This window comes from Dipteris shenzhenensis, chromosome 20 (assembly GCF_047967505.1).
Source record: "Dipteris shenzhenensis isolate YYH24624 ecotype China chromosome 20, Dip_SZ_1.0, whole genome shotgun sequence".
NCBI classification, from domain to species: Eukaryota; Viridiplantae; Streptophyta; class Polypodiopsida; order Gleicheniales; family Dipteridaceae; genus Dipteris; species Dipteris shenzhenensis.
The window spans coordinates 6963468-6977716 of NC_141615.1; the positions used below are offsets into that span (position 1 = coordinate 6963468).

The 14249-nt window shown below is 42.9% G+C and overlaps 1 protein-coding gene across 4 annotated transcripts in view; it reads left to right on the forward strand.

Moving 5' to 3' along the window:
- The window catches only part of EMB2458 (FtsH extracellular protease family), a 190587-nt gene that overhangs the window by 153389 nt on the left and 22949 nt on the right, over positions 1-14249 (forward strand). For all 4 annotated transcript variants that reach the window (XR_015542871.1, XR_015542870.1, XR_015542872.1 and 1 more), the window contains exons 17-18: positions 1478-1537; positions 2039-2146. Coding sequence is in view for 1 of the 4 variants with exons in the window: in XM_087391371.1 (XP_087247497.1) it covers positions 1478-1537; positions 2039-2146 (168 nt within the window). In the remaining 3 variants the exon portion in view is untranslated. The remainder of the gene's footprint in view (positions 1-1477; positions 1538-2038; positions 2147-14249) is intronic.

Sequence of the window (14249 nt, forward strand, 5' to 3'; positions counted from 1 at the left end):
CGTAAGAAACATGCCTAGGAGAAGGTCACTCAGCTTAAAGAAAATGATCAGGATGTGACTGACAACTCAGGAATTCTTCAGCTTGTGACATCTCAATATGAACGCCTTTGATGAGCCAGAAATTCTCTCAACAAAGAAGCTTGTGGCAAGAGCTCATTGCAGCCAAGTACATCTAAGGACTCTCTAAAAGTTTGACTAAGAATACCTAGATGTAACTCTAGAAGAGTCGAAAGGGGCAGTTGATTGCATGGCCAAAGGGAAGACCCTGGGGGAGATGGTTTTCCATGAAGTTTTATGTGGTCTTTTGGGATTTCATCAACCATCAAGTTGTAGAACGAATCAGTCCAGAAAGGTTTCTTGGACAGAAAGATTAATACAAGGATGATTAAATTAATTCGAAGGAGGGGACAAGGAAGAGCTTCAGAATTGGAGACCTTTAACAATGCTTATTACATGCTCCAAGATTCTCGCCAACGCATGACTGGATCACTACAGGATATGGGTTTTGGCCCTAGGTTCAGGAAATTTGTGGAAGATTTACTCTTTCAAGCGGCGTCTTACAAAGGGACCTGAGCTGTGTAGAGCATTGTGGACAGCTTGGGAGTCCCTTACACCCCATCCACAGTGGAAGGGCCTACCAGGAAAACACGGACCTTTACTGGTGAGGACCCCACATAGTTCTCTGTTATCTGGAAGGATATACCCCTTAGAGATTGCTCCATCAAAAATGCACTATGCCTCAACAAAAGGGCAGTAAGGCTATGGCAAGGTCTGTGGAACAAAAATAATCAGACATGGAAAACTCACAGAGAGCTTCAAGATCCGTTCTCGATAGTTCCAGGTCAAGCTATGCTCCATGTTGTATTTAAGGTGATCCGTAGTCAGTTTGTCAAGTTGTCCAAAAAATTTTCGTTCTTATTCCCAGGGTGCTAGGAATTTTGGAAAACTCCAACAAGTGAGAACATAAATAAATTTTCAGGCTTGTTGAACTATTCTTTCTTCTTTTTTAAGTCAAGTATTGGCTGGCAAGGGTGTCAATGTCACCAGAATCGATTGATGTACACCTGTTTTGAGTGTCCATTTAGTCAACGTTACAAGCATATTGGCCGTTTCTTTCATGCTTAATAGAAGTCTTTTTCACAGTAAAAAATAATGTTTGACAAAAGCTATACTCATGTACATACATGAAAATAACAGACGCACTGGGAAAAGGACTCTTACTCAACCATCCTGAGATAAGCAGGCTAAAAGTATAGTCCCAATCACAAATTTTGAGCTATTTGTTAGGCCAAATTATCTCATGTTATGGATCCTCATGTGTCAGTTTGTTAATGAGTGCTTTATAATCAGTTACTGTTAGATATCTGGAGCCTTTTTTTGGGGGACATCCTGCTGTTATCAGGTTTCAAGATTTGACAAGGTCACTTGAGTTAAGTGCTCCAGTGCGAAACTGACTTTATATGTTTCTCTGCTACAGGACATAACAATGAGCTTAGGGGACGAATTGGAGAGCGATTTGAATGCAAACGCTGTGAAGGTGCTATTATTCTTCCAATGAATGCTCTTTGTAAGACATTGTTTTCAAAAGATAGTTGTTAGAATCCCATGTTATAATTAAGCTTACCGAGATTAGTCTGCAGAATGGAAGAATTTTTGCTGGGTTTAAAACCAGAAAGGCGTCGGATGCTGTAGTGGTGCTTGTTAAGTTTAACGTTTTGACCTTGATTCAAATCAAGAATTGTTTTATACAACCAATAACAAGACACTGAACATGCAATTTTATCAAAGGCTCTTTCCTTAAAGAGGGTGGTGCCAGCCACTGCATTCGTTTTGACCTAGTTTAAATGAATGTATTTCTTCCTTGGGAGTGTGCGATAACTATTGAGTAAAATTTGACAAGACCTTCTCACTTCTTGATGCTATCCTTAATGTATACAGTAAGAATATGTTTGAATAAGGTATCAGGAATGCTCGTATGTTAGATGAAATGTTAATCTGATTGCAGAAAGGATGACATGCCTATCTTTTTTTGTTGCAGCTGTTTAACGCTGCTTTTGACCGAGCATCAGATATGATTAAAAAAAACAAGCGGGTTCTGGAAGTGTTGGTGGAGCACCTTGTTCAATTTGACGCTATCTCACGACAGGTTCAATACACAAGTAGTCTTTCAATGTTGTGGAAAATTGTTTAAAGTAATATTAATGCTAAGTCTGTTTGGTTGTGTTGCTGTCAATAGATACATTGGATAGGATTACATTTTATGTGTCCACATGTTCTGAGTAACTATAGTGATTTGCCAATGCGAGATGAGAATTGATAGTGTGTGCTGTAGATGTTCAAAAATTTCAAGCACATTAACATTCGTGGAAGCTAATTCAAATCTTGTGCACATAATATTACCTAGTAATCCAAGATTGAACATGCGGTACTGGCAGCCTGTGTGGTTTGTTCTGGTCAACATCTTAGCAATAGGCAGCAGCTTTGAGGGACCCCTTCCCATTCGCTTCCACCCTTTGTCTTGCTTGTGCTCTACTGGTAGCGTGCATGCTGATTCATGATAATGTGAAGTGGCAGCCACACTGGTATTTTCCTGGTTCAGTGTTCCCTGAGTTTTTGTTCATCCGCTGCGAAAGCTGGCTGGCTTGAATGTAGCAGATATGGGCGAGCTGAGTGTTAATATCAGCTCCTTGATATGTTCTGGTGTGGACAGCATGTGTTTAATGGTTGGATATAGTTGTTGTTAGGTGAAGCTCGTCTTGGGCATGATTAAAGCAACACTTCCAAGGCTGGGGCTGCTGCCTCAAACCTACCGCATTTAGAAGGGTCTCAGGTAGAACGTAAGACCTCGTACGATCCCCAAACGATTCCTGATAAATGGAGAATTGTACCTCCATATTTCTGGAAAGATTTTGGGAAGATGGTTTCTTACTTCTGGCTAGCCAAATGCTGACTGGTATTCAAAGATGACCTTGGGTCAATTCTGCAGTTTTCTGTAAAGAGATCATCCAAGATTTTGGTAAGATGTTTTTTACGTCTGGCTAGCCAAATGCTAGCTGGCAATCAAAGACATCCCTAGGGTCAGTTCTGCATTTTTCTTAAAAGAGATTGTCCATCTCTTGTTTTGCAAAGGCTGCCTGATATGGCCTGCATATGGTCCTTCACACATGCACATGAACGTTCACATGCACATGTGCATCCGCACGCAGTGCAAACACATGCACCCGCACCCATACTTGCATGTGCCTGCACTATCGCAGCATTTATTGCTGTGAAATAATTACATTCATAGAAATAGTTACTCCAAAATTGGAGTAACTACTACTCAACCGAAAATCTCAGTATAAGCCATATATACATCATGATCAATCAAATGAGTCTGAAAGCAATCATAAAACGATTGCCGCAGAGATCGTTTGAAAAAAACTAAAGATGGAAAAGTAGAATCACAGAAGACTCTATGATTTCTGTCCATCCATAGAGTCCAAAGTGCCCAATAGCGCACCCAAACAAAAAATAAATCAAAACCCTGTCTAGCGGGATGAAAACCAAATAACCAGAAGAACTTGCCAAAAGTAACAGTAGGAAATCTCGCTCGAAGCCGCTGACGAATGAGAGCGAGGAAATCACGAGTATGTGGACAGTGCCAGAAAATGTGAGGCACAGATTCAGCAGGATGTAGACATCTGTGGCAAACAGCCGGGGCAATATGTCTATGCGCGAGTAACTGCCTGGATGGAAAAATGCCAAGTAGGACTCGCCAGAGGAAAAGTTGTTGCCGAAGAGGGACTTTATAATGCCAAAGGAGACACAGCCGCTTTCTCCACCACTTTGATGGGCGATCCATATGCCAAACAGAATTGGCTCTATCAGAAACCCAAGACGGAGGTAACAACACTTCATACAGAGAAGGCACTGTGATATGTGACAGCTTTAAAGGACGGGTTGAAGAAGAGGAAGAATGAAGAGTCCAATCCTCAAGCCTATCCTAAAGTTCCAAACGAGATACCGGCAAGAAAGGTTGAAGCATTTGTGAAATTTTGTGCCATAAGGGACGATAATGAGCTCCCAAACCATACTTGCTAGTAGCTGCAGAAAAAGATAAAAGAGTGCCATCATCCTGAAGAACATCCGCCATAGAAGTAATACCTTTGAAAGATATAAAATAAGAACGCCTGGGTTCTTGTATAGCCAAAGGAGGGTGGAATACTTTGGACCAATAAATATTCTCAGCCCTCAAGGAATTTCCCAACAAGGAATCCCTACCATTCCATTCCAAGTGGGATAAGTGTCATGTGCACAGATTGGTATCCGACGTGTACTGGGTACACAAGACTAGCTCAGGTAGCCTGGGGAGGCTTAGAGGTAGGCAGGCTTGATTCTCGGGTTGAGTGGCAAGGGTACGAGCCAGTTAGAGGTCTTCGCTATTTTTGGCGCTTGGGGCCCGAGTCTATAAAAGGGGCCTAGAGGTTCAGTTCTCAGGGAGCCGATGGGAGCAAGTTTCGTTCCCAGGTGCTAGGTCTGATCCTGGATTGAGTCGCGGACGCACGCCTGCATCATAGCGTAGCCCAAGGCCCAGCAGCAGATCCCAGGCTTCATAGTGCTACCTGGTGGTATGGGACACCAGGCTGGTTAGGATCTGGTTGGGAGTTCGTACCAGTAGCTCAGCTCGTGGCTCGGAGGGGACATCTCCTGATTCGGGATCACATCCCGTAGATGTCATGGTTGGGTGGTGAGCAGCCTGCTTAGTTTGCTCACGTTGTGTGTGTTCTTGTGTTTGCTTGCAGATCAGAGGTTTCAGGAGTGCTGGGACGTGTCAGTTGGTATCAGAGCCAAGTCCTGAGGTAGGAACTTCTGTTGCGAAAATTTTGGACGATTCTTTCTCCAGGTATGCCCTAAATTCGAAATTCGTGCTGCAAGTGTTTGTTTGGTTCATCGGGTTTTGGGAAGTGGTTAAGATTTAGGGAACAAAGAAAGGAGAGAGAGAGAGTGCATGGTGATTTTGTTGCAAGAAGTGACAGGTTGAGAGAGAGGGAGAGAGGTGTTGTTAGGAGGAAGTAGTGGGGTCCAGGTAGAGGCATCAGAAGGGAGTCAGGAGAGAGTGTAAAGTTGGGGCGAACCCAAGGGGATCCCGCATTTCGGCTGGCTGCTCAGGCGTGGTGATGGCAGATAGAAGGGGAGCGCAGGAAGGTGCGAAACAGGATAGGGACAGATCGCAATTTGGGTCAGCTGCTTTTCGGGGGGGCCTGGGGGCTTAAAAAAGCGCTACCCCTCCGTTTTTGGAGGGTGAGCTTTTGGAAAAGCAGGGCTTTACTAAAAGCCTGCTCTCCTGCTATAAGTTCGGCCAAATTGCCTTCTCCCATAGCCTGCAGATTGCGCAGAATTCCAGCCCCTCAACACCTTCACGCCCGGGAGCCAGAACATTGGTACGGCCTGCTACAGCACTTCATACGGACAGCTAGGAGTGGAGTTCCAGGTTCCAGAATCTGAACTGAATCGTTCAGCTCAGCTCAGCCCAGCCCTGATGGGATATCTCAAGGTGTATGCCTCATGCACACCTTGGTTTCTATGTGTGAGTGCTAGAGGCACAGTTAGGTGCCCACAAGCACAGTTAGGTGGTGGAGAGCCACATAGGATGATTGAGAGAATCTAGGAGCAGATTGAGGAGATGATTGTGGAGCTCTGAAGTCATCAGTGATGTCAGTGAGCATGTATGAGGTGCCTACTTAAGGACCTCACTCTTCTTCATTCCATAATGCAAGTACTTTGAGTTTGTGTCCACTCTACTCTTTCCTTTCAACTTACCAACATGGTATCAGAGCCCTTTGATCCCCCTTGAGCCCGTTTCTGCCACATCATCTTCTTCTTCTTCATCTTCTTCTTCCCCATTTTCCTCCTTCTTCCCAAAATCTTTGAGAGCTTGGTTCTCTGCCTACAAACGACCATTGCCCAAACCCTCTGAGCTGTAAACTCCTCTAGTATGGGCGAACTTCCACCTGCAAGCAATTTATAAAAAAAACGTCTCTGTTGGCTGCCATTCTCCAAACAGCGCATTTTTTCGCCATACTTCTATTGCTCAATACTCCCTGCCTGTTGCGCCATTGCTTGAGCCCTCTTAGGAGTAGATGGGCGACCTCAAGACGAAGATTTTGAGTCATTTTTCAGCTCATTTGGTTCAGTAACGAAGGAGAAATCGTCAAAACTCAGGTTCAGCCTGCAGCAACTCCCCCGGGCAATAGCGCGCGCCATTTCGTCCAACCTCTGTGCTAGATCCTCTCTGGTATATGAGCTTTTTTTTGCTTCAGAAAGCCCTCTTTTCCTTGCTTTGAAGAGTGAGCTACAAGCCCTCCAAGTTCAGCCTTTTGGTTTTGACAGTTTTGACAAGTTTTTGAAGATGATGCTACATAAGATGCTATTCTAGCATTTCTGGTTTTTTGAAACTTTCAATAACATCAGTACAAGTGTGGCTTTAGTTTTGTTTTGAATTGCTAGACCTGGTTTTGATTGGAAAGTATTCATTTTAGCCACTTCTATGAAGCATGTAAGAAGCAGCATCATTGATTGAATATTGGTCACTAGTCTTTGCTACATCAAGTGCTTAGATTTTGGAAGCCTTTCAGTTATTTTTTGCCTTGTAAGAGAGAAAGACACTGCCCAATATCTCAGTTAGACCCTCTTATGGCTACCCTATTGAATCTAGAGAAGTTCAATGGAAAGGGCTTCCACACATGGCAGATGAAGGTGAAATTTGCATTGATGAGGGAGAACCTTGGGGGACTTGTCAAACCGACTCCAACCGCTTCTTCTACGGCCTCCAATGGTGGAGAACCCTCAACTCCGACACGACCGGCAAGGGATCCGGCTAGAGAGGAAAAAGCATATGGTATCATTGCTCTTGCTTTAGGAGATGATTATATTCACCACATCTCTGACTTAGAGTCTCCTTCAGAAGCTTGGCAGAAGCTTGACATGATTTTTGGTGCTAGCTCTCACATCTCTAAATTATCACTTAAAATCTCTTTCTTTGAATTGAAGATGGCAAGTGGTACTACTTTGGTAGCTCATGTCAACTACATGCGGAGTCTTATGACTCAATTAGCTTCTATCAACTCTCCTATTACTCCAGATGATGCTATGGCAGTGTTACTTAAGAGTATGCCTGAAGATTATGATCACATAGTTACCACTTTGAAAAATCTTCCTAATCCTAATATTGAAGGTATTATCTCTGCTCTCCAAGAAGAAGAAAGGCATATGGAGCTCAGGAAAGGCAATGACACTGTTTATGCTGTAAAAGTTCAGAAGGGCAAGTATACCCCTTGCAATCACTGTGGAAAGACAAATCACCTTTCAAAGGACTGCTTCAAAATTAACCCATGCAAACACTGTGGCAAGAACAACCATCATGAGAAGTTTTGCAGAGCCAAAGCAAAGATAGAAAATGCAAATCTACTTTCAGTTGATGAGCCTCCACAAGATGAGGCATCCTTTGAAGATTATGCATTTTAAATCATCTCTATGTATGCTCCAGATCTCTCTTTTTATGTTAAGGTACTCAGCCTGGATAGTTCTCCAAAATGAATGAAATAAACTATTGTGCTTTTGTGTGTTTTGTAAACACCTCTGGTCACCTTATGATGTAGGCCATGTGTATGTTTTGCTCCATGGTACCTCCTGCAGACATTGTGTGCATGTACATGCAGGGGAGATAACCATTGGAAGGTCTTTTTGTATCCCTTTTGTTTACCTTACACCCATGGGAACCCTTGCTAGCATGAGAACCTAGCCATAGATTTATCCTTGACCACCATGAGATGGCATGAGAAACTATGAGACTAGATGTATCCTTGACATAGCCTGAGGCATTCCCTTGAGGGGAGGTTTGATGGGATATCTCAAGGTGTATGCCTCATGCACACCTTTGTTTCTATGTGTGAGTGCTAGAGGCACAGTTAGGTGCCCACAAGCACAGTTAGGTGGTGGAGAGCCACATAGAATGATTGAGAGAATCTAGGAGCAGATTGAGGAGATGATTGTGGAGCTCTGAAGTCATCAGTGATGTCAGTGAGCATGTATGAGGTGCCTACTTAAGGACCTCACTCTTCTTCATTCCATAATGCAAGTACTCTGAGTTTGTGTCCACTCTACTCTTTCCTTTCAACTTACCAACAAGCCCGCTTACCGTCTCCATCGACCAGCTTTCCCTTCTTCCATCGCCTCCTTCTTGGCCAGCTTCCACTTCGTTTCTACCTCCTAGCTCCGAGGCCACTTGCTTCTTTCTCTTCTCTAGCCTATTTTCTTTTCAAATCAGATTTTAGTCATGGCTGATTCTGTAAACCCTGAGCTTGCGATCAGAGACCAGGATTTGAACTACCATGCGGAGGATGACCAGGGTCTCTACGATGATCTGATTACGAAAAAAGCCTTCAGTGAATTCACCACTGCTCTTGATGGGAAGTTTGAGCAAGTTAACACGAATCAAACGGGGTTGACGCAGCTGAAGGTATTTTATTTCGTGAAGAGAGAATCTGTTACAAGAGTTCAGCGTAGAGCTGCCTGATACATGAAAATCCAGCGTGAATCCATATTACAAGAGCTTCAAGCTCATTTCAAATTGGCAACATGCCACTTGTCTAAAATCTAGACTAAGTCCTATTACATGCCACTATGGGCAACTCTGGAGTCTTCGAAGCACTTGGTCACGCGAACCAAGCTAACCAAGTTTCAATGACAGGTATTTCTGTAAATGTCATTACCTGCCTACTTTCTTGTAATTGCACTTTTAATACTTCGTTATTTGGTTCCCATGATCTTTTCCGAGTTTAGGGAGAAGTTAGGGACCAAAGAGTTCACATTCTCTTTGACCTGGGCAGCTCTCACAACTTTGTTAATTACAAACTTGTGCAGAAGATGGGGCTGTCCACGATACCTAGCGATCACACCTATGAAGTGCAGCTTCCAGCTGGGAAGCAGTTTTGGGATCGCAAGATTGAAGCCCTTTCTATCCGGATTCAAGAATACACAGCACTTGGAGCATGTGGACTTGTTAATCGGAATAGAGTGGTTTAAAACCCATGATATTCGGATTGGATGGAAGGAACATACTCTTTCTTTTTTGGAAAAGGACACCCAATTTTGTATTCAGTGTGATCACATTCCCTCTTCTCAGGGACCTATTGTATCTGCGATGTAGCTTCGGAATATATTAAACACTTCTCATTATGATGTCTATCAGTGTGTTTTGATTCCGCTTTCTTCATTTGTTGTCTCTGTTAGTAACAAGAATGATTTAAGTGTGTTTGAACACCGTGACTTGAGAACGTTGTTAGATGATTTTCTAGATATATTCCCTGCTCAATTGCCGGAAGGTTTATCTCCAGAACGGGCAGTAGATTATCGCATAGACTTAGTACCTGGGGCTCAACCTATTAGTGTTCCACCTTATAGGATGAGCCAGCTTGAGGAGGATGAGTTAGCTTCACAGCTACAGGATTACTTGAATATGGGCTATATTCACCCAAGTAAATCACCTTGGGGAGCACCTGTTCTCTTAAGAAAGAAGAAAGATTCTACATGGAGAATGTGTATAGATTATAAACGATTGAATAAAGTGAAAATTAAGAATCGATACCCTCTACCTCGTTCCGATGATTTAATCGACCGTTTGACCGGAGCGAAGTATTTCACTAAGATTGATTTGCGTACGGGTTATCACCAAATACGTATCTATGCTAAACACATAGATAGAACCGCATTCCGAACTAGGTATGGCCACTACGAGTTTCTTGTATTACCTTTTGGTTTGACCAATGCTCCTGCCACCTTTAAGCAAATGATGAACGATTTGTTCCGAGATTTTCTGGGCAAATTCGTTGTAGTGTTCTTAGATGACATCTTGATATATAGCCGAACGCTAGAGGATCACATGGGACACCTCCGGATTGTCTTAGTTATTCTAAGACAGCATAAGCTCTATGCCAAGATGAGTAAATGTGACTTCTTTATGAAGGAGATCATTTATTTAGGACACAAGATTTCTTCTGAAGGTATTAGCATTAATCTGGATCGTATCCAGAAGGTTTTAGAATGGCCTATCCCTCAGTCTGTGAAACAACTTCGTTCTTTCCTAGGATTTACGGTATTTCGACGGAAGTCTGTGCGTGATTATTCACACATCACGGCACCCCTGACAAACATATTGAAAGGTCGTGGACACAGGTCTACCCAGCCATCTCTTGGAATGATGCAATGAACAAGGCTTTTGAAACCTGGAAGTTTTCTATCAAGGAAGCACCCATTCTTGCGTTACCCGATCCTGGATGATTAGGAACGGCTTGCTGTTCTGAAATGGAAAGATTTGTGTGCCAGATGTTCTGGAACTTCGATCCAAGATTCTCTGGGAGTGTCATGATGCTCCTAGTGCTGGACATCCGGGTATACATCGGACTCTGTCTCTTGTGAAGCATACCTTTTATTGGCCTAAGATGCGTGCATTTATTGAAAACTATGTGGTAGGTTGCCGGGTTTGTCAGGTTACTAAGGCAGAACGCCTTAGAAGCGCGGGTTTATTACAGCCATTGCAGATTCCAAGTAATAAATGGGAAAGCATTTCCATGGGTTTTATTATCGGTTTGCCTCGAACACGCAAGGGTCAAGACTCCATTTGGGTCATAGTTGACCGTCTAACAAAAATGGCTAGATTCTTACCTACTAGAACAACTATTTCAGCTGTTCAGCTGGCTCACGAGTTTGTGGACCACTTGTTTAAGCTGTATGGTTTGCCCTCTGACATAGCCAGTGATAGGGACTCAAAGTTTACAAGTAACTTTTGGACACTTGTTTTTGAGAAGTTAGAAACTACTTTAAGTATGAGTTCCTCAGATCATGCACAATCCGATGGCAGTACAGAGAAGGTTAACCAATTGGTTGAAGATATGCTTCGAGCATATGTTTCTAAGAGACAGTCTTCATGGGAAGATTATCTACCTATGATAGAATTTGCTTATAACAGTGCAAAGCATTCAAGTACTGGTTACAGTCCTTTTATACTTATGTACGGGTTTCAACCTAAGTCACCAGTTATGGTTGGATTAAAAGGAATCCAAAATGATGCTGGAAAGACCTTCTTGCTAGACATGCAGGAAATGTTGCAGTTTGCCAAGGAGTCTATTAGAAGAGCTCAAGATCGGGACATATTTTATGCTAATAGACATCGTTCACCTAGAGAGTTCTCTGAAGGAACGATGGTATATTTGGGAATTCCCAAGGAATCCAAGAGCCTAAGTACTAGTTTGGTTCCAAAGTTATTCCCAAGATACTGTGGTCCGTTCAAGGTCATTAAAAGAATTGGACTTGTTGCATATCGACTAGAATTGCCTCCTGATGTTAAAGTACATCCAGTCTTTCATGTCAGTAGACTGAAAGAAGTATTGGGTGCGGATGATCAACTTGTTTCTCCTCAAGAAATAATAGAAGTTACAGATTTGACTTTTATTCCACACAAACCTGAGTGTATTCTTGAATTTCGTGAAAGACCGATTCGTAATAGAACTATCACGGAATACAAGATCAAGTGGAAAGATTGTGTTGAGGAGGATGCAACATGGGAGACATTACAGAACCTCTAAAGGACAATCCCGGGTTTTTTAGCGAACTCAGGAGTGCGTTCTTAGAGGAGGGGAAGTATGTCATGTGCACAGATTGGTATCCGACGTGTACTGGGTACACAAGACTAGCTCATGTAGCGTGGGGAGGCTTAGAGCTAGGCAGGCTTGATTCTCGGGTTGAGTGGCAAGGGTACGAATCAGTTAGAGGTCTTCGCTATTTTTGGCGCTTGGGGCCCGAGTCTATAAAAGGGGCCCAGAGGTTCAGTTCTCAGGGAGCCGATGGGAGCAAGTTTCGTTCCCAGGTGCTAGGTCTGATCCTAGATTGAGTCGCGGACGCGCGCCTGCATCATAGCGTAGCCCAAGGCCGAGCAGCAGATCCTAGGCTTCACAGCGCCACCTGGTGGTATGGGACACCAGGCTGGTTAGGATCTAGTTGGGAGTTCGTACCAGTAGCTCAGCTCATGGCTCGGAGGGGACATCTCCTGATTCGGGATCACATCCCGTAGATGTCATGGTTGGGTGGTGAGCAGCCTGCTCAGTGTCCTCACGTTGTGTGTGTTCTTGTGTTTGCTTGCAGATCAGAGGTTTCAGGAGTGGCAATAAGATATGCTTCCAATTAAGAAGCAAATGAGAGACAAAAGGGCAGCCTCTGATCTTTCCTTGAATAGAGCTGAATAGAAAATCCCACTGTGTAGGCTGCCAATGCCTAAAAGCAGAAGGATCAATATGCAACAAAAGAGAGGGATCATGTAAGCCCAAGGCTGATCCCCTTGCATAAAGTGCAACATCATTTTCCCCCCTGTGAGGAATTATATGCATTTGAATATTATGTTCAAACCCCCGTGCATCTTTGGAGAACAGAGACGATGCATAGAGAGTAATCTGAGACTTTTCTTGCCATTTTGTGAACGCTAGAAAATCTCCATGATAGCAGACATAAAGGAAACCAGATCTGCCTTAGTAAACATAACGAGGGGCAGATAGAATTGTATGTATGCTATCAAAATGGATTGCGTTATTTGCAAACAAACATGTAATGGCCAAGTTGCAAGCTTTCAATATTCAAGTTTTTTCCTCAGCTTTGTGAGCACCCAATCAGTTTGTTGAGAACGAGTGAGTCCCCAACCTAGAGGATAGCCAAGATGTCGAATCAATTGAGAAGGTGGCACAATTTGCCCAGGCCATAAAAGACTATGCCAGTCTTTAGGATGCAACGGCAATAGCTTGGATTTCTGAAAATTCACATGAAAACCAGTAGCTAAGCCATATGTGGAAAGGACCTGCATAATCAAAGAGAGATGGCTCTGCCAGTGTCCAAAAGGTGGTTCATATATTGAAGCATTGGATGAGTGGCCATGGCAAATAGTAAAGCACTGAGGGGACAGCCTTGCCGAACAGAACAACCAAGAGTCCAGGTTGTAGAAATATCCCCTGAGAGTATGCAGGCAGGTTTACTATCTTGATATAGCCAATTGATAACTTGTTGCATCTTTGTGCCAAATCCCAAGGCCTTCATTGTTTGTGAAATAAAGTCCCACTGAAGAGTATCAAAAGCTTTGGCAATATGAACTTGCAATAGCAAAACATCTTGCTGCATATCTTTGGCATATTCTATTCCAACATAGGCATTAGCAATGTTGTCTGTGATATGCCTACGAGGAACAAAACCATATTGCGCAGGATGCAACCCATCATGCAAATAGCCTTTTATTCGATCAACAATCATTTTGGTAGTAAATTTGTAAATGACTGGCATAAGCATGATAGGTCTCCAATCAGCCAAAGATTCACAGATTTACTTTTTTGGAAGGAGTTTAACAAGACCTCTCTTCCATGTGTCTGGCATTTTCTGATTTTGCCAAGTAGAATTCACCATATGCAGCAAAGTATGCTTCAAAAGAGGTCAATATTCTGAAAAAAACTCAACTGTAAGACCATCCCATCCTGGAGATTTCCATCTATCATAGGATTTGCTTACATTTGACAATTCCCTTTCAGTAAAAGGTTCCTCCAATTCCAAAGCTTGAGTAGTGGAGATAATAGGAGAAACATGCTGTAAAAGTAAATTTCTTGCAGACAAAACCTGCTGCGAGGGAGGATCTACATGGCCAAACTGCTGAGAGAAATGATGTACACAGACAGAAGCAAGCTGTGACGGTGATGTAGTCCATGAACCATCAGGCATAAGCGCCCTGCAAATGTTTGTTTTTAATCTCTTCTGATGCAAGCTTTTAAAAAAATGTTTGGAAGAACAACCTTTATCTGTGAAAGCTCTTGGTCTTGCTCTGGTCTCTCATTTAGCAAGTTTCCTGTGATCATTGATTTGGAGACAAGGTTTAGCTTGGCATAGTATTGTTTGCTCATGCAAGGACAAAGGACGAAAGTGACTGAGTTCAGTGAGTTCTTGGCAAGTCAATTTAGCTTGAGCAACAATTTCCCTCCGAGTCTTCATTTAAGACTTGCCATAACCTCTAATTACAACTTACATTTTGGAATCAAAAGAATCCCATGCATTATCAATATCAAAGTGGCTCTGAGAAGATAGAGATTGATAAGCTTCAGTAACCATTGCCTTGAAAGCAACATGCTGCAAATAGCTATTGTTCACAATTAGATGTCGCCTTTGAGGTAGTCTATCATTTGGCA